The sequence below is a fragment of the Thunnus albacares genome, chromosome 24, assembly GCF_914725855.1.
Source record: "Thunnus albacares chromosome 24, fThuAlb1.1, whole genome shotgun sequence".
NCBI lineage: Eukaryota > Metazoa > Chordata > Actinopteri > Scombriformes > Scombridae > Thunnus > Thunnus albacares.
In genome coordinates, this window is record NC_058129.1 from 5,856,096 (window position 1) to 5,876,528 (window position 20,433).

At 39.3% G+C, this 20,433-nt stretch overlaps 2 protein-coding genes across 4 annotated transcripts in view; one reads left to right on the forward strand and one right to left on the reverse strand.

The window, feature by feature from the left end:
- The window catches only part of LOC122976676 (metalloreductase STEAP3-like), a 70,305-nt gene that overhangs the window by 40,544 nt on the left and 9,328 nt on the right, over positions 1-20,433 (forward strand). For 2 of the 3 annotated variants that reach the window (XM_044345295.1, XM_044345294.1), the window contains exon 3: positions 3,181-3,252. Coding sequence is in view for 1 of the 3 variants with exons in the window: in XM_044345293.1 (XP_044201228.1) it covers positions 11,758-11,788; positions 15,528-15,572 (76 nt within the window). In the remaining 2 variants the exon portion in view is untranslated. Of the gene's footprint in view, positions 1-3,180; positions 3,253-11,739; positions 11,789-15,527; positions 15,573-20,433 lie in introns of those variants that run through there. The other variant, XM_044345293.1, reaches the window with a different exon arrangement.
- On the reverse strand, positions 12,652-19,452 carry LOC122976680 (complement C1q-like protein 2). The gene is made up of 2 exons (XM_044345301.1): positions 15,510-19,452; positions 12,652-14,795 (listed from the first exon to the last, which is right to left on the reverse strand). Exons 1-2 carry the CDS (start codon positions 16,107-16,109, stop codon positions 14,616-14,618), a joined length of 780 nt encoding a protein of 259 aa, XP_044201236.1. The 5' UTR covers positions 16,110-19,452; the 3' UTR covers positions 12,652-14,615.

A 20,433-nucleotide genomic window follows, 5' to 3' on the forward strand; every position in this document is an offset into this window, starting at 1 on the left:
GGCCCTCGGAGACACCATTTGCAGAAATGACTTTATTGACGGCTTAACGTTGGTGATTCATTTTACCTTTCATGTATTGGGAGTCGGATTTGTCGCCGTAATAGGATGATAAATGCACTGACGGAGCGCAGCCCCGTTTTTATTGAGTAGCCTATATATACTGGGTGCTTCAGCAGCAGGGACGCACCGCACGCACGCACGCACACACACACACACACACACACACACACACACACACAGAGTCATGATGAGCCTTGTTGAAAAGCTGATGTTCTGTCTGTAAGTAAAGGCAGTGTGTGTGTGTGTGTGTGTGTGTGTGTGTGTGTTTGTGTGGATTGTACCTGAAATTACTTTTATGATACAAACAAGAAAATCATTCATTTCAGGCAACTCGGTTGATTTGAAGGATTAAATGAAACAAACAGCAAACAAAGGCAAACTATACAATTGCTCTACATCCAACATTTGTTTGCTTTTCTATTATTTATATTGTCTTCAGATTATTCCAGCTGAAATTCCAGCTTGTTATCAGGCCTATAAAACTAGTCTGAACCCTTTAAAACAGCCAACACTCTTGTCACATCATCCAAACTCTATGTCTCAAACTATGAATTGAATTATCCCACAACAGTTTGTTGTTTTATGACAAGATGTGTGATATTTTTAAAAAAACTGTACATTTGTTTTAGAGTTACAGTTTTTTCATAAAGTAAAAAAAGTCTTTGAGCTTCATAAATAAAATTGATTAGGACTATATTTGAAATGAAAAGGTGTGATGTGTAGAAACTTCAAATAATAATCCACTGCAGTAAAATCAAACTCCCAAAATGACTAAAGGAAGAGCTCGCATCTGAAAAAAAAGTCATTTTTGTCACCCAAAAATAGTTCAGTCTAATTTGAGTCTTTATACATGTTCAAACATAAACAACAGCAGCTTCATTGTCCTCATGCAGTGTAATAGAAAAGATTTACTTTGATCAAATCTTTAGTGATCAAAGTAGATTCAGTTTTCATCCCAAAAAAGGCATTAATGAAGAAAACAGTCATCTTCTCCACAACAGTAACAAATTAGCCCTGCGTCATATTTTATGACCACAAAGCATATTTTACTTTTTGGCTCATGTCCACTCCAACTATGCTTCTCTGTGTTGTCAGAAATTTCCGATTTTTTTTTTTCAACTTCAGGTGGCTCTGTTTGTGGCACCAAAAAAAAAAAAAAAAAACAGCAAAAATCATCTTCTTCACTTTATCAGATGGCTTCAAAATGTTTCAGATGACTAAATAACTGTGATGCTCAGAGGAAAGTTGTGAAGCTGTGGGTGGCTTCTGTCTGCAGCTGCATGCTTGTGCTGTCACCCAGTGGAGGAAGACGGGAAATAGGGCTCTGTTAAATCATTATCTTCATCTTTCCAGGTTGAGGTTAAAGAGCAAAGTGAGCAGTATATTATGATCTTATATATTGTAGCTGAACAGTCAGTTAATTGCAGCTAAATGTGTTTATGTCTTATAGGAGGCTGTGAAGGTCCTGTGTAAGTTTTTAAGGGGTTTTAGTATATTTTACAAAAAAAAGTAAGAAAAAGAGAATGTAATAAGATTACTAAGCAGAGGTTCAATTATCACCTTCCTTCAGTATATAGACAAAGACCATCTTAAATTGGACATAAAAGTTTATTGGGGGGGTTCCTGATAGGAAACACTGGGAGGACTGATCCACATCTGGAAGGTCAACAGCAAATACAGGACTTTGGCGACATCTAGTGGCTGAAGTGTAAATGGCATGTACATGTTTGACCCTGTTTCACCTCTGACTTGGTTTTCAGTCACCATACACAGTGACAAACCAACCAGCCTTTGTTCTTGACTATTATTTGATATGTTTATTTTAAAAGATTTGTCCTTCACCTTCTAAAACAATGTAGTTTTTACATGTATGAGAAAGGTGCTGTAAATAGTAAGAAAGGGTGGAAAACTGACAATTAAATTCCTCCCGTTGAGCTGGAAATGAACTTTCAGGCAACTATAAGAATGATGAAATATTTAAAAATGTCAGAATCTGACTGAAAATACATCTTGACAAACTACTTCTAAATGAATTCAATACATACTGCTTACATTAAATCTTCTTTTAGGCCAGGCTGCATTAGAACAGCATTTATAAACTAAATATAAGTTCAAATGTAATGAAATAAGGTAAAAATGAAATACAAACACAGCAAATTATGGATAATTTGTATCATTTGTACTAATAACAACATTTAAAAATAGTTTAAAATTTAATATAATGATTTTTAATTTCTTGATTAAAATATCAGAAATATTATTAGACTTGAAAAACACGGCCGCTTTTTATACAAACATCTTTTTTTTTAAACATGTTTTACATAATTTTTATTTTGTGACAATGACACTCATTTCTTTAAAAAAATGCACAATAATAAATTTAAGATTTTCATATGCCTGATTGAGATTTCCATATATATCAACTCTTTTCAGCACATCAACAAATTCTTGCTGGTACTGTTGTGTTTGTCCACTAGATGTCAGAGTAAAGCAGCTGAAAGACACTTTATGAACTGTGTCCATCATTTCACTATAACTAAGCAAGAACATAAACAAGGGTTACAAAGCAAAACAGGAGCATTAATCAATGACAAATAGTGACATAGAAATAAAATGAATGGTTCTCTTCCTTCATAAAAGCCAATACAACCCATATAAAAAGCATTTTTCATTTAAAATGTCTGAAAAATAAAGTATATTAGATTAAAAAAATATATTGATAATTTCAAATATCTCAACTTGTCTCACAAATCTAAACACTGAGGCTATAAAACCTGTGAAACCATCTGATGAAGAATGACCACCAGCTTCAAACTGGTGAATAAATCTTGTGTTTTCCGTTTTCACATTTCATCACTTTGTGCCACAAGTGTCAAATTTAAGAACATCTGTGGTGATGTGACACAAACGTTGAAGAGATTTCACAAACGAGAATGAATTTGGAGTTTCTCCATCCTCTTTCTCTCTGCCATACAAGCCCTTTCAAACATTGAAATGCCAGCAATGTACAGAGGACATGTTTGCATACTAAACGATGATTATCATTCACTGAGTTTCCTCTCTCTCTCTCTCTCTCTCTTTCTCTCTTTCTTTCTCTCTGTTTGTGTCTCTCTCTCTAAGGTCCAGGTTCTCTGCAGTAATAATACATGAAGGGCTCCTCTCGCTCATCCATTAATCAGGAGGGAAGCTGAGGTAAAGGAGGGTTGATCTTTGGCCTTCACACACATACACACACCCTCACCTACCATTAATAATTGAGCGGATATTAATGCAGATAAATAATTAAGCTTTCGGGGATCTTTTTAGAGTCCTAATGAGAAGTGGGCGACAGATAGCTCCTTAGTCTTATTACATCTTGCTGAGAAGTTTGTGAAAGCTTCAGTTGAAGATAAATGGGCCTCATTTACAAATTGGCAAATGAAATCGATGCGGACACTTTGCTGGTCTTGCGTTAACAAAATCACAAGTCTAACATTGCTGCATGTTGTTGCTATAAAGCAGAAACTCAGATAATGTGTTAAAATGTCTCGACAGCAACTGGATGGATTACTATGAAATTTGGAAAAACAATTAATGCATTAATTATCATTATGTGTTATGAAACTTTCCACATTTTTTCGAGCATTAATAATAATTAAAATCCTGTTTAAAGCCGTTATAGTAATACGATTTTGTGCACTCTTTGATTGGCAGTGTAATCTGACACATCAAGCATGTTGAGCAGTGTGTGTGAAGCACCGTATGAATGCGTGACTGAAGGGGTCTTGATTTGTGTGTGTGCATGCATGTGTGTGTGTCCTCATCAGCCATGCTGCCTGGGGCCACTCTAACCTTTCAGTCGACTCTCTGAGGATCGCCTCTCTCATCTGGCATCCTCGGCCTGTCACTGTTATCAGCCAGAGGAGAGATGAAAGATATAGTCCTCATTGGCTTTGTTACAATAAAAGCCGCCCGCTCCAATGACTTATTTCCGTAACCTTTACTCCCCATATATTCATTAAAGACAGATTGCATGTCATGGGATTACAAAAAAACACTCTTAAGAGACACGCTAATAAATTAATGATACCTCGAATAAGTCGTTATCAGATTTGAAAGCAGACAGTTTGAGTAGATTTAATTAAATTATTATGAAGCAACTGATATAAGTACATTTGAATGTAAGGCGTAACCCTGGACTTCATTGCAGTTGCTTTAATAGCAAGCAATGACTCAACAATGAAACACAAATACTCATAGATTTATATTAGCAGCATGATTTGATGGTGTACAGGAAGAACGGTGGAACCATTTCGGCGGCTCTAAAACTCCTATCTGTCATGACAACGCTGAGGGAGAAGGCAGGACATGAATAATGACAGCCTACAAAGAGGGGAGGAGGAGGAGGCAGAGGTGGATGATGGTTGACGGGATAAAGGAAGAAGTGTGTACGTGTGATTGATCTCTGCGTAGTCTCCTTTAGACTCCGATTATTACCCGGCCTTGAGAACAAGACAGAGATGTGTTTTTGACAGTTATGCCATTTTCCTGCCTGCCTGCAAATCATCAGTGTGCATGTGTGTGAGTTCTCGTATTTCTGCGTGCAACCATCAGCTGTCCTCACAAAGATAGAAATGTAATGGCTTAAAGTGAAGACATTTTTGATATCATAGAGTAATCCCTGGATTTAAGGACTTAAAATTAAGGATTACTTTTAGGATAAAGTGTAGAATTTATAATAAAAATTTGCATTCAATTTAGAGTTGTTTTACATTCAGAATTAGGATCAGGGTTTAAGTTTGGGTAAGGTATGTAAGGAAAAGAGTAAGGGTTAGAGAAGAAATACACTCATGCTGAGAGTTAGATGAGAAGATTGATAGCACTCTCATGTATGTACGCTAAATATGAAGCTAAAGCCAGCAGGTGATTAGCTTACCTTAGTGCTAAACTGGAAACAGGGGGAAACAGCTAACTTAGTTCTGTCCAAAGCACATAACTCCCTGGTGGTATCAAACTCTCAAAATCAAATAAACATATTTCTCAAAATGTAAATACATGCCATACCCAAACTAAAACTTCATAGTGTCACTTTACAGTAGAGCTATCTTAAGAAATTCCAAACAATCAAGAGCAAGTAAAGGTTGTTAACAAGGCCTTAACTGGTCATATAGTATTACTTATAGACAATATTTCTTGCCTTGTGCCAGAATTAAATATGACAAAAAAGAATATATTTTTATTATGTTTTGGGAGGTTCCTTTGTGTTGCAGACTAGCTCCTGTCTTATTTTAGCCAAGAAGATGAAGAAGAAGATTTTAGCCATTTATTAATTGGTTCATTGATTGATTGACAATTTCTCCAAATCCAAGTTGTATCTCATTTTGTCCAACCAACTGTCCAAAACCCCAAAGTATGTAGTAATATGTCTAATTAACATTGAGGATAGAGAAAATGACATAGAAAACAATTGATTGATTATTAATCATTCAAATAGCAGCTTTAAGCAAATGAAAACACTTTCACTGCTTTTCAGGTTTATATCTTTTCAAGTGTCTCATACAACAACAATAAGCTTTGGCATTATTCAAGAATGACAATTCAGTGCATCTTAATGTCTCTGAGGACAGTGATACAATCAGTGGAAATCCAAGAGGCCAGTGTTACAGATGACAAGTGATGAAAAGAGGTGAAGAAAAAAACCCATAAGGCCACCGAAATACTGTACAATAAACTTCTCACAAGAATGGATAGACACATGTGCAAGTACTCACGATGTCATGTGCTGCATTTGACAGATGTGTTAATGAATCTGGACGCTAATGTCTTATGTGTATTGTCTTAACCCTGAGTTCAAACACACATGTAATCATCTAACGTGCAATCACAGTGAAATGTAATCCCACTAGTTCCTTCAATTTGTGCATTAGAAAGAGTTTAAATAGAAAAGGAATAGTAATAAATATATATGTATGATTGGGAGGGCATCCTGAGCCTCTCAGTGCTGGCCTGGTTTACCCAGTACCTTCTTCCCAACTGCAGCAGGGAGAAAAGGCCGTTACCCGGGTGGTTGGGATCCTTAATGATTCTCCTAGCCTTATTCTTGCAGGGCCTGGTGTAAATAACCTTTAGGCAGGGTAGAGCACCACCTATTATATGTTCAGCTGAACGAACTACTCTTTGCAGGGCCTTGCGGTCCTGTTCGGTGCTGTTCCTGTAACAGGCAATGATATCAGGACACTTTCGATGGGGCAGGAGTAGAAATTCCTCAGTATTTGGGGGGATACACCAAATGTCCTCAAGCATCTGAGGTGAAACAGTCTCTGCCTTGCCTTTCTCACCACTGAGTCAGTATGCAGCGCCCAGGTCGGGCCCTTGGTGATGTGGACACCAAGGTACTTGAAGCTGTCCAACCTCTCCACCGAGGACCCGTTGAAATTAAGGGGAGCACAGTTCCTTCCCTGCTTCTTCCCAAAGTCCACTATCAGCTCCTTGGTCTTGCTGACCTTCAGGAGTAGGTTATTGTCCTGACATCAGCAGATCAGGTCCTCTATTTCCTTCAGGTAGGCCTTTTTATTGGGATCTGTGATCAGGACCACCACAACTGTGTCATCAGCAAACTTGATGATGGTGTTGGAGTAAAAAGTGGCTTCACAGTCATGTGTGTACAGGGAGTACAGCAGGGGGCTCAAAACGCAGTCCTGAGGTGCTCCAGTGTTAAGGATGAGGATAGAAGAGGTGTATCCACCTACCCTCACCACCTGGGGTCTGCCCATCAGGAAGTCAAGAATCCACATGCACAGTGTGGTGTTTAATCTTTGTGACGAGCCCAGAGGGAACTACGATGTTGACTGAACTAGTCAATGAACAGTAATCTCACATAGTTCCCTTTCTTGTCCAGGTGAGAAAGGGTGGTGTGGAGGATGTGTGCTATGGCGTCTTCCTTTGATCGATTGGGACGGTAGGCAAACTGTAGTGGGTCCAGTGTGCTGGGTTGTGAGGAGCAGATGTAATCCTTGACCAGCCATTCAAAGCATTTCATCACTACAGAGTTGAGTGCCACTGGGCTGTAGTCATTCAGGCAGGCTGCTCTTATTTTCTTGGGCACAGGAATGATGGTGGACTTCTTGAAGCATGTGGGTATGACAGACTGAGCCAGGGACAGGCTGAATATCATTGTGAACAGCAGTGCTAGTTGGTCAGCACATAGTTGGAGGACCCCTCCCACTGATGCTGTCTGGTCCTGCTGCTTTCTTGGTGTTCACACGCTTGAAAGCCCTCCTGACGTCATGCTCATAAAGGGTGATAGGTGTGAGAGGTGCACCCACCCATCCATTAACCTCTGCTTCAGCTGTTTTTGCTTGCTGGCTGCCGATGACCTCAAAGTGAGCATAAAAGTTGTTTAGCTCACTTGCTGGAGACGCATCAGCACTAGACAAGGTCTTTCAGTCCTTTCACTGTTTTCCCTGTCCCTCCTCTTTCCCCTTGTTTGGCCGATTAATCCACTGAAGAGATGTAATTTTCAAAGTACAGACTGACAGATCGAGTGAGTCAGCATTCGGCTGAATCATCATCCAACATACAAACCATAACACTGAGCATAAATTCCTTTGAGGCAAAATCTTCAGGAGTGTTCATATATTCTTTAAGTTCATTTTGGGAAAGATTTTTTTTCATATGTTGTAAGGATAACTTACAGATGTACAGAAAATATTTTTTATAGAACTTGTTGAATAATATTACTATTATTATGAATAATATTATTGATCATTATTATTATTTGTTGAATAACATAATTTGTCACTTCCCATATACAGTACTGTATAGTCATGTTTAGCATACATTTACAATATATAAAGTATATACATATCGGAAAAAACAGAAAGATGATGATGATGATATATAGTATTTTACCACTCAGTGTCGAAGGTGGACAGTTTGTCACTTTGAAAGAAGAAAAGCAGATTTGTATAATGTGTCACGTTAATGATACAGAAACTGAGTTTGATTTTGTTTTCTATTGTCGTTAAGACAAACTTAAGGCCTGTAGCATTTCTATTCTTTGTTTTTGTATTCAGTGTACAACTTATTTGACATTTTGCACACACACACATAGGCTATTTGAAAGTACATAGAGCTTTGTGTTTACTTTGTGACACAAACACACAAACACAAATTTCGATTTTTGAATTGTAAAGTTTGTAAAGCTGATATAGTTTTAATTTGTTCAAGATCAATAAACAACAAACACATTGTGCACCTAGCATATATTTTGATAACTGATTGTTGAATTGAATGTAGTCAGTTTCTTGTTCAATAAAAGGAACAATTTGTGTTCACTATACATAACAAAAACAAATTATTACAACAATTTGTATTGTTTGTGTGAGCGAAAATGAAAAATTACAATAGCCTCCCCTTTTTCTGACCCCTCCCCCTCCCCCCCACACACACATTATGTGCAACTAATAATTTTTGTACAGTCCCTAAAAAATCAGTGTATTCCTTAAATATATGATCAAATTAAGTTAATCCACCAGACATCTTCTTCTTCACACAATTCCATCTATAATTCACTTTATATAGTGACCACAGCTGTGTGGTTTGTTAGCACATTAGCTTGAATAAAACCTATAAAACAAACAAAAGAGGAGAATAAGCAGAGAGTTTTTAGGTGTGAGCTCATGTAAATAATTCTCAGATTTGGCTTTTACCCTCTTGGCAGGTCCCTTTAGATGTCCCTCTTTATATTTTGCTCAGGCCACGCTGGCATTTACATCTCAGGCATGGACATTACACATGGATCAATCATCGCAGGGAGAAAATCGGTAGAGTGAAAGAATGAGGAGAGGTTTTAAAAATGTCCTGATGATTGGCTGCCTGAGCAGGAAGCTTGTCAGCGGCGATTTTTCATGTCAATTTGGTAATCAGACACTTTGCTGAAATCAACTGAGGCAGACTGCTCTTTACTGCTGGAGACACATGTTTGGGCTGATGGTTGGCAGCAGGCCGGTATGTGTTGGCATTCTGAACTCTTATTAGATTTGACTCTGTACCCACAGAATTGAATTAAAAAATCATCACAGATTACATAATGAAGGTGTCAGGTACACACACACACATACACACACACACACACACACACACACACACATACACATACACATCACACACACATACACACAGCTTGGCAGAGGCAACCAGAGTGCTTGGCGACACATGCTATCATTACTTCAATACGATGCCTGTTGCTCAGCTGCCTGTCAAGCTGCATTCCCTTGAACATAGTATATGTGTGTGTGTGTGTGTGTGTGTGTGTGTGCGTGCGCGTGTATGTGAGGCCTTGTCCCACTTATCTCATCTATCAGAGAATTTCACTACTCCGTCTGTCAGTCAGCAATCCCTCACTGTCACCTAGATTAGGGGGATGGAGCGGCCTGATCATCTATCGTGTTGTTGTATTTATGTGTGTGTGTACGTGTGTGTGTGTGTGTGTGTGTGTGAGTGTGTGTGTGTGTGTTTGTGAGAGAGAGAGCATCCGTCTGGCAGCCAGTGACACGTACTGCTGTTGATGTCTCAGTTGGTGTCAGCAGCTCCACTTTTCATCCTAAATGTGTCTGCAGTGGGGGCTGCGAGCCTTTCCAAGGCCATAATGCTTTGATCTTTAAACACTTTAAAAGGCCTCCGCTAATGACGTCACATTTCCTGAACAATGATCTTCTCAAAAAGTGAGCCTGGTTCAAGTTTCATAATATAAAATACTCAAATGATCTTTAAAGAATGTCAAACTCTTGTCATCTTTAAACTTTCTCCATCTCTCTGAGGGGATCATTTGTTCATTTTTTGTCATGTAAACCAGCTTTTGAACATCTGAACTTTTGTTGTGTGATTTTTTGGGGTGTGTAGGAGACCTTCTGCTTTATAAAAAACACTTCATTGATTGTCTGCTTTTATGATTTAGTTTTCTAGTTTTATTTTCTAATATTTCTTTGGTCAGACATGGAATGCCTGTCTCCATCTTGATAAAGGTGCGTGGACTGAAAATAGCAGAGTGACAATAATACAAATGATGGAGTCCAGGAGCCAAAACACTTTCAGAATAAAATACCATGTATTGTTATAGATTAGATAAGTGGTTGTTAATTGTTTTGGCATGCGGCCCCTTACAGAAAAGCAGGGTGTAGTTGGGGCCCCTCACATTTCAGACATCTAGAGTTGTTAGCGGTTTCACGAAAGAGACATTTACCCTCTAAACTTCTCACATGGTTTCATTTACAAAGATGTTCAGAGCCCAAGGAGGTCAAATTATCCAATATTACACAAAATAGGCAAAGATAAAAGTTTTTCTTCTTTTCTTCACATAAATCATCTCACAACCATTCAGATTTGTCTTGTGACCCTTTGGAGGGGCCCGACCCCTTGGTTGGGAATCATCGGATTAAACTACTGAACTGTATTAAAGTAGTTCAAACTAGCTAAACCTCAACCAGCTGTTACAGTAAAATGCTAATTATGCATTGTTGCATCAGTAACAACCTAATAATGTCATATATAATATCAGTCACAGATACCATTTTTCTACAGAACAAGTACAATACTTTTAACTTACTTTAATATTTTGAATGTCTTTACTTGTAATGGATTTTCATTTTTATTGTAAAATCACTGATACATTTGTTTGGTACTGCTACTTAAATAAAAGATCTGAGTACTTTAGCCACAACTCTTCATAAGTTAAAACTTAACCTAATCATAACTTAGACTTTACTAAGATTTAGATTTATGCATCACTAAATCTGCGTGGTTAGCGATTAGTTGTTATAGTAACTGCCCGGTGTAACTATTACAGCTAACTGAACCAACTGAGAAAGTTTGTGTTAGCTTGCTAATATATGACCTGTTTAGATCGAAGCAAGGTTTAAACTTTATAAAATGCTGTTTAATAATGATGTTCACTCGTAAGATTTAAAATCACATTTTACAAAATTAAAAAAATATTATGCTAATGACATTTGACCACGTAATGTCAGTTACGTTAGCATAAACATATGTTTCCCACTCATTCTAAACTGCATGAACACTACTAACTCTGAAACATCACATACATATGATACATACATATGAAGATGGAAACTACAAGCAGCTATCTGCAAAGGTAATCAGGAATATATAGGCTCACACACGCTTTCTTCATACACAAATTGTTTACCATTTGTATTGCACATATTATTGCATATATGCACATAAACTGTACCATTTTCTCTTTGTTGTTTTGGGTTTTTTTTTTAGCAGTTTAAGAGTAAGACAATCCCTTCTGAGGTGGACAGAGTCAGTTTGTAGAGCAGGAAAATAAGCCAACACCTTAATAGAGATTTATCTAAGCAGACATGCTAATATTTGTTTCCCATGATTTCCATTTAAATTGACAGGCGTGGTGTGTAAACAGCTGTTTTGTGTGTGTTCCTGTGGGGATGAGATGGAGACAAAAAGAAAAAATCAAACACACACAAAACAGCCATCATCTTAATGAAGGCTTACAGCAATATTTGAGTCTGGGGAAGCATTTGCAAATCTCGGTACAAGTTAATCAAAAGTGAAACACAGGAGCCGGCAGCCACCAGCTTCCACTCAGCTTTATATCTGAGAATATCTAGGATGACTCATTGTAGAGGAAGACATAAAGCATTTCATTTATGTTTCATCAGCATACCTCAATGAAGTATGAAAACTTACCGAGGCCTACAGCATTTTGGTAAGTCATCCTGCTGTCCTTTGAAATGAAAGCATGTGAGTTACAGAAGTAATGGTTACTGTTGAGAGATGCATGTCAAAAATGGTCCTTTTAAAAAGTTACATCTTCTTAAATTTAGAGTTTCATTTATAGGATAAGATAACTTAGCACTACCCAGATAGCTAAATTGCTGTGGCCCAGATCTGTGGCCCACACCTGACACTTTCAGCACTTTCATATGGCCCACATACTGTGTGGAATGATGGCACTTGGGTGGTCCGCTCCTGTTTCACAGATCTGGGCCACAAGCAAGTCATCTAAGAACAAACCAGATAAACCAGAACTGGCCCATATCTAGAATACACATACCTGACAGCACTGCATCTTTACCAAAAAAGGCCCAGATTTGATTTGAGATATCTGGGCCATATTTGCTATTTTACAGGTGGGTCATCTCAGGCTCACATCCATATTGTCCGGGCCAGAAGAAGGCCAGCAGTGCCGCATCATCACCTGAGGTGGCCCATTTCTGTATGCTATCTGGGTAGGGATGCAACTAGTTACTTTTTCTTAATTAATCTATTCATTGTTTGGTCTATGAAATGTAAAACACAAGTGACAAAATGTACAAAATCACATCTCACACATATCTCAGGGCTCAAGTTAAAATCATTAGTGGCTTGTTTCGTATGACTAATAAACACTCTGAAACTCAAGTTATTCAGTTTATTATCATATATATCAAAGAAAAGATTCAAACCCTCACTTTTGAAAAGCCAGAATCAGAGATTTTTTTGCATTTTTGCCTTATAAACCACTGAAATTAATAATAATGATCAAAATATTGGCCAGTTAATTTTCTGTTGAAGTAATTGATGAATAGACTAATTGTTTCAGCTCTAGTTTCAAACAAGCCAACTGGCATTTGAAACAAGTGGAAGATTTTCAGCGTTCAACACTAGATTAAACAACACGTGAGGTTACCGATACAGACCTCAATGTCACCTTGTTAAATAAAAGCAGCTACAGTGGTTTGCAGTACGACAAAACGCTGGAGAGCAGAATGGTGTCCTGACTAAAACTAGCTGCAAGCTACGGCGGAGCGAAGGACATTCAGGGAGGCACCTGGAACCTGTGAGCTGTGGCGCAGGACACCTCAGTCTGTAGGCTAATGCAACACATTCAGACAGGAAGCCCTGGATCTAACAGTTTTCAGGCAAGCGTGGAACAAAATATGTACGGACAGATTGCTCACACAAACATGTAGCTCTGATATTATGATATTAGTTTAAACAGGAAACACCAAAGGGTCTGAAAGTGTAGAAATGGCAATTGTTCCGTTGACTTTTACAAACTGGTGTCATCGCTTTCACTCACTTGGTCAGAGATTCCCACACAAAGCAAACTTTTTGTCAAACAATATTTATTGGCAGAACAAAATATAACAGATTCAGTATCGATGTAAGACATCCATTTGTATCTTTCATGTGTGTTTATTGGTTATTGTCTGAAACATTGAACACTACTTAAAGCACAACATGGCCTGTACTAGTTTTTTGCATTCAGAACGTGAAGTCTGTCAGCTTTGGCACTATTACCTTCCTTCATTGACCTCGTCAGACCATTTCTATTGATCCTGTCTCCTAAAACAGGTCCACCTCACTCAGTTAAGGTGCATGACAGGTGACTCATGGGGAGAAGGATGTACTGTATGCTTTTTGCCATGAATACTGATGATGTGCTTTCTTTAGGAAAAAAAAAGAAAGAAAACTGCAGAGTGGGCTTTTAAAACAAGAAACACCATTTGTCTAAGAAGTGTCATTATTCTAGTTATTACAGTAAAGGCCTGGTCACACCAGAAATCAGCAAAGCAAAATTCATCCATGCGTCTTACCGAAATAGCTCTAGAAGCCTGGTGACATCCAGACTACTGCCGCGTTCATTTCATTTCGGAGTTCCAGTAATTACGAGTTTCCAACTTGTAAATAGCGTTCACATCAACTTTAAAGTCATAATTACGTCTGGGAAAACAGGGATGTTTACTCCCCCTTGCTTTTTGTTTTATGCATTTCATTCAATAAAGAATTACTGAAGAGGGGAAAATGCTCTCCAAGCTAGCTGCTTGCCAACCATCAGTTAGCAAGCTCATTAGCTCAGTCGCTAACGGGACAATAAGCTCACTCAGTGTATTCAAAAGACTATTTGTACCATTGATGCCTGTTTCATAACTGTCTGTAAACTATTCCTCTTTTGTGGAGCAGTTTATACGACAGAGGTGGTTGAATAAAAGGTGGTGGTGCGACATGGCTAATGAGCTACAATAGCATCTTCCAATTTAGGCTTGCTGTTCTCTTATAGGTCAGCTTGCTCACGCTCAATGGCACAAATTTGTGTGTCAAAGTTGAACTCCCCTGAAAAATTTTACTCAAGTTTACTTCACCCCTGTGAGTGAATCCAGTTCTATTGAAATTAGGGCTGTAGCTAACAATTATTTTTTCCAATTACTTGTTTGGGCCATAAAATGTCAGGTAATGGTGATAAATGTCAATCATTGTTCCCCAAAGCCTATTTTACACCTTAATCTCATTAGATTAGTTTTGCTGTCACACACCGCATCAAGTGCTTCATGAGAATGACATTATGCTGTCGCAGCTCAGATCATTTATGGGGTGTTAGGTGTGTGGGCTGTAAATGCTCTAAATAAACCTGGAACATCAGCTTTCTGAACATACAGTAACAGATAAGCAGTTTGTGCATTGTCTTCAAAAGGAGAGAAACATATTTGACCGTATACTTTGATGAAAACAGTTTTCAGTGATGACTACTGTCCTTGGCCCTGCTGTGGTGTTTAGTCAGGGTATAAGATAAAGCCGGAGAAGGTGCTGTACTTGTTGTTGTTGCCCCCGTGAGCTTTGCCGCCATCCAGTTTCACATAGACCTCGTCTCCAGAGTCCAAGTGCATCACGGCACTGTTGCTGGCGTAGTCGTAGTTCTGGTCTGCATCCTGAGCTATGGCACTGGCCCGAACCTGGAAAAAAGGAGAAAAGACTCTCTGTAATAAGGTTTTTTTTTCCTTTACAAGAGAATACGATAGAAATAGAAAGTGAGAAAAGTTAATCTAGTGAAAAAGCAGTCACAAAAATAGCATTTGGTGTTTAAATACTTTAATTCTAAACTGAAATCCAAGGGAAACATTGGGGAAATTAGGTGAAAAGAATTTTTAAAAAATAGCCAAATGCTTATCTGAGTTAGAATTTTATTGCTTGGCAGCATCTATAAAGGACACTCATAATTTTAAGACAAGGCAACACTCATGTATAATCACTCATGCAGCTGGAGCTGTAAACAGCAGAGAGGAAACACTAATCCAAACAGGATTTACGCATGAGTGTTACTGCCAAGCAGGGCACGCAGACATGTTTGGATTTGACCAACATAGCACTGATGTTATCTTGAATTCATTAAAGATATGAATTGTAAGAATATGTAGTTATATAACTTGTGTTAAGGAGAATAAAAGACCAATCCTACGGCAGTGTTGTGCGCTTTCGGTGCGTAAAATGCGCATTTTGACGGATAATCTGGTATGGAACATTCTAATGTTTTTTTTATATTAAACCCAATGGAATCAAATCTGTTGCTTTGTTGTATCCTTGTTCTTATTCTTGACATAAGTGTAATGGCTCCCCTTAATGTTTCCACGAACAAGTGATTTGTACGTTCCTGATAATTGAAACATTACCTGTCCGTTTTTGCACAGGTCGGCCCACATGCTGGTCCCGTCTCCTCCCCGCATCAGCACATGGTAGGTAAAGAAATAGATCCCGGACACATGGCAGGTGAACTTCCCGGTGCTCGAATCGTAGTGGTTCCCCAAGTTTGTAATCACGTCGTCAAACTTTAACACCTCATATCCCTCGTGTGGATTCTTCAGACCGACGTAAAAAGCGATCCTGAAACTGTTGGAGGAGTTCACACCTTCTGCTTCTCCGTTGTCAGCCCCCGCAGCTCCGGTTAATGCGGGGAAGCCGAGTTTGCTGTCGCCGCCGCGCTCTCCCGGTGGCCCCCTCGGACCCGGGGGTCCTGGTTCTCCCGGCGGGCCCCTAGGTCCCGGTTTACCCGGTCGCCCCGGCTCCCCGCGGCTCCCTTGCGCCATCGGGGGCTGCGGTTCGACACCGTTCACGTTCTGGATCACCTTCATGGCGGTGGCGCCTCCCGGTTTGGGACTGTACGGGTCGCAAACCATCCGACAGGTGCCCATCATCTCGTAGTAATGAGCCGAGGCTCCTGAGGTGCGCAGCAGCAGTAAGGGAACAGCGACGGCCAGGGCCAGCAAAACCATCACGACAGCGGTCACCACAAAGACCACCGACCACTTCCTCCGTGCGGTTCGGGGACCAATGGACGACAGAAAATCCTTGGAGCCGCTCTGAAGGGGAATCGTGACAGAGGACAGAGCGACTTTCTGGAGGAGAAAAGACTAAAGGATAAAGTTAATTAAGTGCGCATCCCCAGCGGCTGTGACCGGGGAGCGGCTGCGCGTCTTGGCTGGATGGATGAGAGCGCACGGACAGCTGCGACCAGCTGCGTCCAGCTGTCAAAGTTAACAAAGAGAGGACCGGAAGATAGAAGATCTGGCCTACAAATTAAAGCAGTATGTTACAGACTGGTTGCGCTTTGCAATGTAGAAAATATTTGAAAAGAAAGACATAAATTAAGTGCGTATTTTCGTTTCATGACACTTTAGGCCTGTTTCAAATGGATGAGAGAGGTTTGGCCACGGAGATCAGAACCAAAACAGCTTTAATAACCCTAAAATCTAAGGCTGCTGTCTGGATCACATTCATCATGTCTGCATATCATTTGCAGTCAGATGTCACCATGTAACTAAATACATTTACTCCGTACTGTATTTTGATGATGCCTACTTGTTTAGGCTACTTGAATATTCCATTTGGTGCTACTTCATACTTCTACTCCATTACATTAAGGACATTTAGCATTTTTTCCTCCACCACATTTATCTGTTTCTTTCCAGATTAAGATTTTACACATAAATCATAAGATCAGGTTATAGTAGGTGATACATTGTGACAGAGTAAACTACCCAACAGGACACAAAGTGGTTAAAATTAACTGCACCTTACATTAAAGTACAGTGCAACAATAATGATCTATTAATATGATAATAGGCCTATAACACTAACAATAACACTTGTAATGTAGTATTTTTTATATTGCTACTTTTACTTAAGTGAATGATCTGAATATTTCACCAGGGTAACCATAATATTAACAGGACACATGATTATTTGCAACATCTTTGTCGATGAAGAGTTTTATTTTAAAATGTGTAACAGGAAGTGCTCTGTTTGGGTTTGACTGCCTTGATAAGAGGAGGAAGGTTAAGCAGGTGCATTAAGTTTTTTTTTTTTTCTAAATGGCAATAAATATTTAAAATGCAAATTCAGTAAAGAACACTGAATATTTACATGGAGAAAAAATATATTTGTTACTGTATTCCTGAATATATCAATCCATGTGTATATTTATACATAACCTCAAAATGCCAAATTGTTGCATATTTATTTTTTAAATCTCAACGGTATAGAGCTGTGTATGTCAGTTTTTATGGGTGGAATACATTATATGGTTAGTGCATAGTTTATTTATTCATCTCCATTGGAAATTATGGTTTCATACATAGATCAATTAATCCTAATTATAAAATTAGGGATTTGGATTTATGTCTAACCTATCTAACATATTATGTAAGTCATTGTTGAAGTTTTCTTTTTTTTAAAAAATCATTTTGAGGTCATGTGATCCATTTGCATGCTAGATGTTCTAGATATGTAATCAGAAGATCATTACAGTGAATGTCCAGATATATCACATCCAATAGACACCCCAAAATAAAGATGTAAATAATTGTACTTTCAACATTGGTACATTTTAAACAGTAGCGTAAACTTAACTGCAGCTAAATGCACGACCAAATATTCGACTCAGACCACGAGGAGTCCTTTCAAAGTCAGGTCAGATGGCTAAAGGGCAGGTTCGCTGTGGTGACATGAAATGACCAACTGCACTTCACTCATACACAGAGGGAGCAGATAATACATGCAGGAAATGGACCAAAAAAAGTCAGACGGCTGTCAACACCTTCAGCTGCGAGCTCCCCAGCTGCAGGGATGTATTTGATGTCTTGTTTCACGAGGTGGAGAGCCACGGGCCATGAATTTAGATACTCCAACAAATTAAAATTCTATTGCTGCGCACAGGCAATCATTACTCTATTGCATACAGATGTCTTTAATACCACTTAAGCCTCTTTTGTTTCCTTTTTCCAGTGAGGCCACTGTGCACTTGTTTGTGGTTTATGAGCACAACCGCTGAATGAGACTATTATTTATGCCTTTCGTTGGTTGTATGGTTAGTTATATGCTTTTGACATACTCAATAAAGAGAGCCTTTGCTTACTGAAAATAAAAGTGCCTATTGATTTTGTCCTCAAGCTCAAAAATTCCCCCGAAGGAGCTAAAATACTTCAAAACTGTAGGTTGGGAACTAAGCACCTGGAATTGGAGCACAGGCCCTCCATCCACAACAGAAGCTTTACAGCTCAAGGCGATGTGGAGAAATCTTCAGAGGCCGGAGACAAGGCTTAGCTGGAGCCCTGCGGTCACACTGCAGAAGCGCCCCCCCCCCCCCCCCCCCCCCCCCCCCCAGCTCTCTCCACACCTCAAGCAAAATCATCCTGTGCTCAGCTGAGCTTTGACTCCCCAGAACATGGCTCCTGCCGGGCTGCTGATGTCTGAAGGTGAGAGCGAGCAGGACGAGTCATAAGAGCTGGGTCAAAAATGAAACAGAGGTAAATATCTGAGGATGAGACAGCCCGGGCAAAGCTGGAGATGTCATACAGTTTGTTGTATCATATTTTCAAATGACAAAGCAATAACCATATGCAAAACAAGCCCTTAAAAATAAGCATGCAGGAAGACAAACAGAGCACAGTACACTGCTACATGACTGCAGAAATGACCTTTACTCAGGATTAGTACAGTGAACTGTATCTTTAGGCTATGTTGAGCCACGCACGACACACTGTCCACATTATGCACCGCTGCTACTGAGCTGATCCCGCCCTGCGGCAATGCCACGCTTCTAATCACGCTGCATGTTAGTGGACTGCTGCGTCATGCACACAAACCATACGGTGTGACAAATGAATCAGACCATCATTAGCTGATTTCAGACGTTAAACTGTGTGTAATTGGGTAGAAAACTGAAACATGGAGAATGTTTTCTGACTCCTTTTGTTTAATATCATAGAGGGAAATATGCAGGAATTGTTCTTATTCGCTTTTTTTGCATTTTTGATGCCACACTGGTATCAATCTTCTCATCTAACTCTCAGCAAGAAAATGAATAAGTATATTTCCCAAAATGACAAAGTAATCCTTTAATCCTGACCATCTCCTCTACATTCCCTATAAGTTAAACATAAGTTTAATATTACAACAACTTCAAAACAAACCCTGAATCCCTTAAATTCTACCTTATATCTGAATTGAATGCTGAATTTAAATATTACCCCTTTAATCCTAATACGTATGGACAGAGCCATAATTTTCTCCTGGCATATTTAGTATACAGACAGAGTCAAACTGTTCTTTCAAGAAGAAGACAAAAAGGATGACGAGCCTCTAATTTGATAAACCTCTACACATGGTGACCAGCAGGAACCAGAACAGCGTATATAAAAGCTTTTATATAACTGTGGTTTCATTACTGGGTGAATTATAGGTGAAACACTGTAATTATATTCGTTTCAGATTAGCAGAGCATACTGTATTAATTCAGACTAAAATGTCACACTTTATGTACTAAACCCTAATTGAGCCACAGCAAGACGGCGATGAGAACTTGCAACATCAGCCCCTGTCTCAACATGTGACCCTAATCCCTGATGAAGGGCACTGAAGACACCTCCGTCCTTGAAAGCGCGGAAAGAAAATGCCTTCCTGTACGTAACGTTCTGACAGTGACGTCCTGTCAGATGTTAACACAGCTGTACCTGTCTGTCTCTGACTAACCGTTTATGACCGTGTCTTTGCTTCTGTGCCGCAATAGTTCACATCGAAGCCATTTAAATATCATCAGTCATGATTAAATATGCCTGGAAACAGTGATCGAAAGCCAGAAAAGGTTAAGACACCCTGCAATCTACTAATTTCAAGTTTAACATTTTCACTCCAGATCATCGGGCTTATTTTAGGGAGAGTTGTGAGCTGAAATCTGTTTTTCACTGGATCAGAATAGCTGCAATTGATTTGACTCATAAGATTAATGGGTTACCACACCTGGAGACGCCAGTAATCGATACCTCTGAATGAAAAATCTCAAAAATCAGATATATATGTCAGGGACTGTGACCTTAAGCTCGGTAAACAAACATGAAGCCATAACAGAGAGAGATAGAGAGCATGAAAGAGAAGGTAGGAGAGCATGCATGCATGGACGTGTGTGTGTGTGTGTGTGTGTTTGAGTGTGGCACTGATGCAGCAATGCGAGCCGGGGGGATTCAACCTTTTGCAAGTGGCAAAGGCAGACATGATGAAGTCATGTTGACAGTGCGTAACCTGTGGTCAGACATCTTTTTG

Excerpts from the sequence above, each read along its gene's own strand:
- LOC122976680 (XM_044345301.1), bottom strand. The coding sequence starts at position 16,109 with ATGGTTTTGCTGGCCCTGGCCGTCGCTGTTCCCTTACTGCTGCTGCGC. Across the intron at positions 14,796-15,509 it reads ACCTGTGCAAAAACGGACAG|GTTCGGGCCAGTGCCATAGC; the intron begins GTAATGTTTCAA and ends CCTTTTTTCCAG.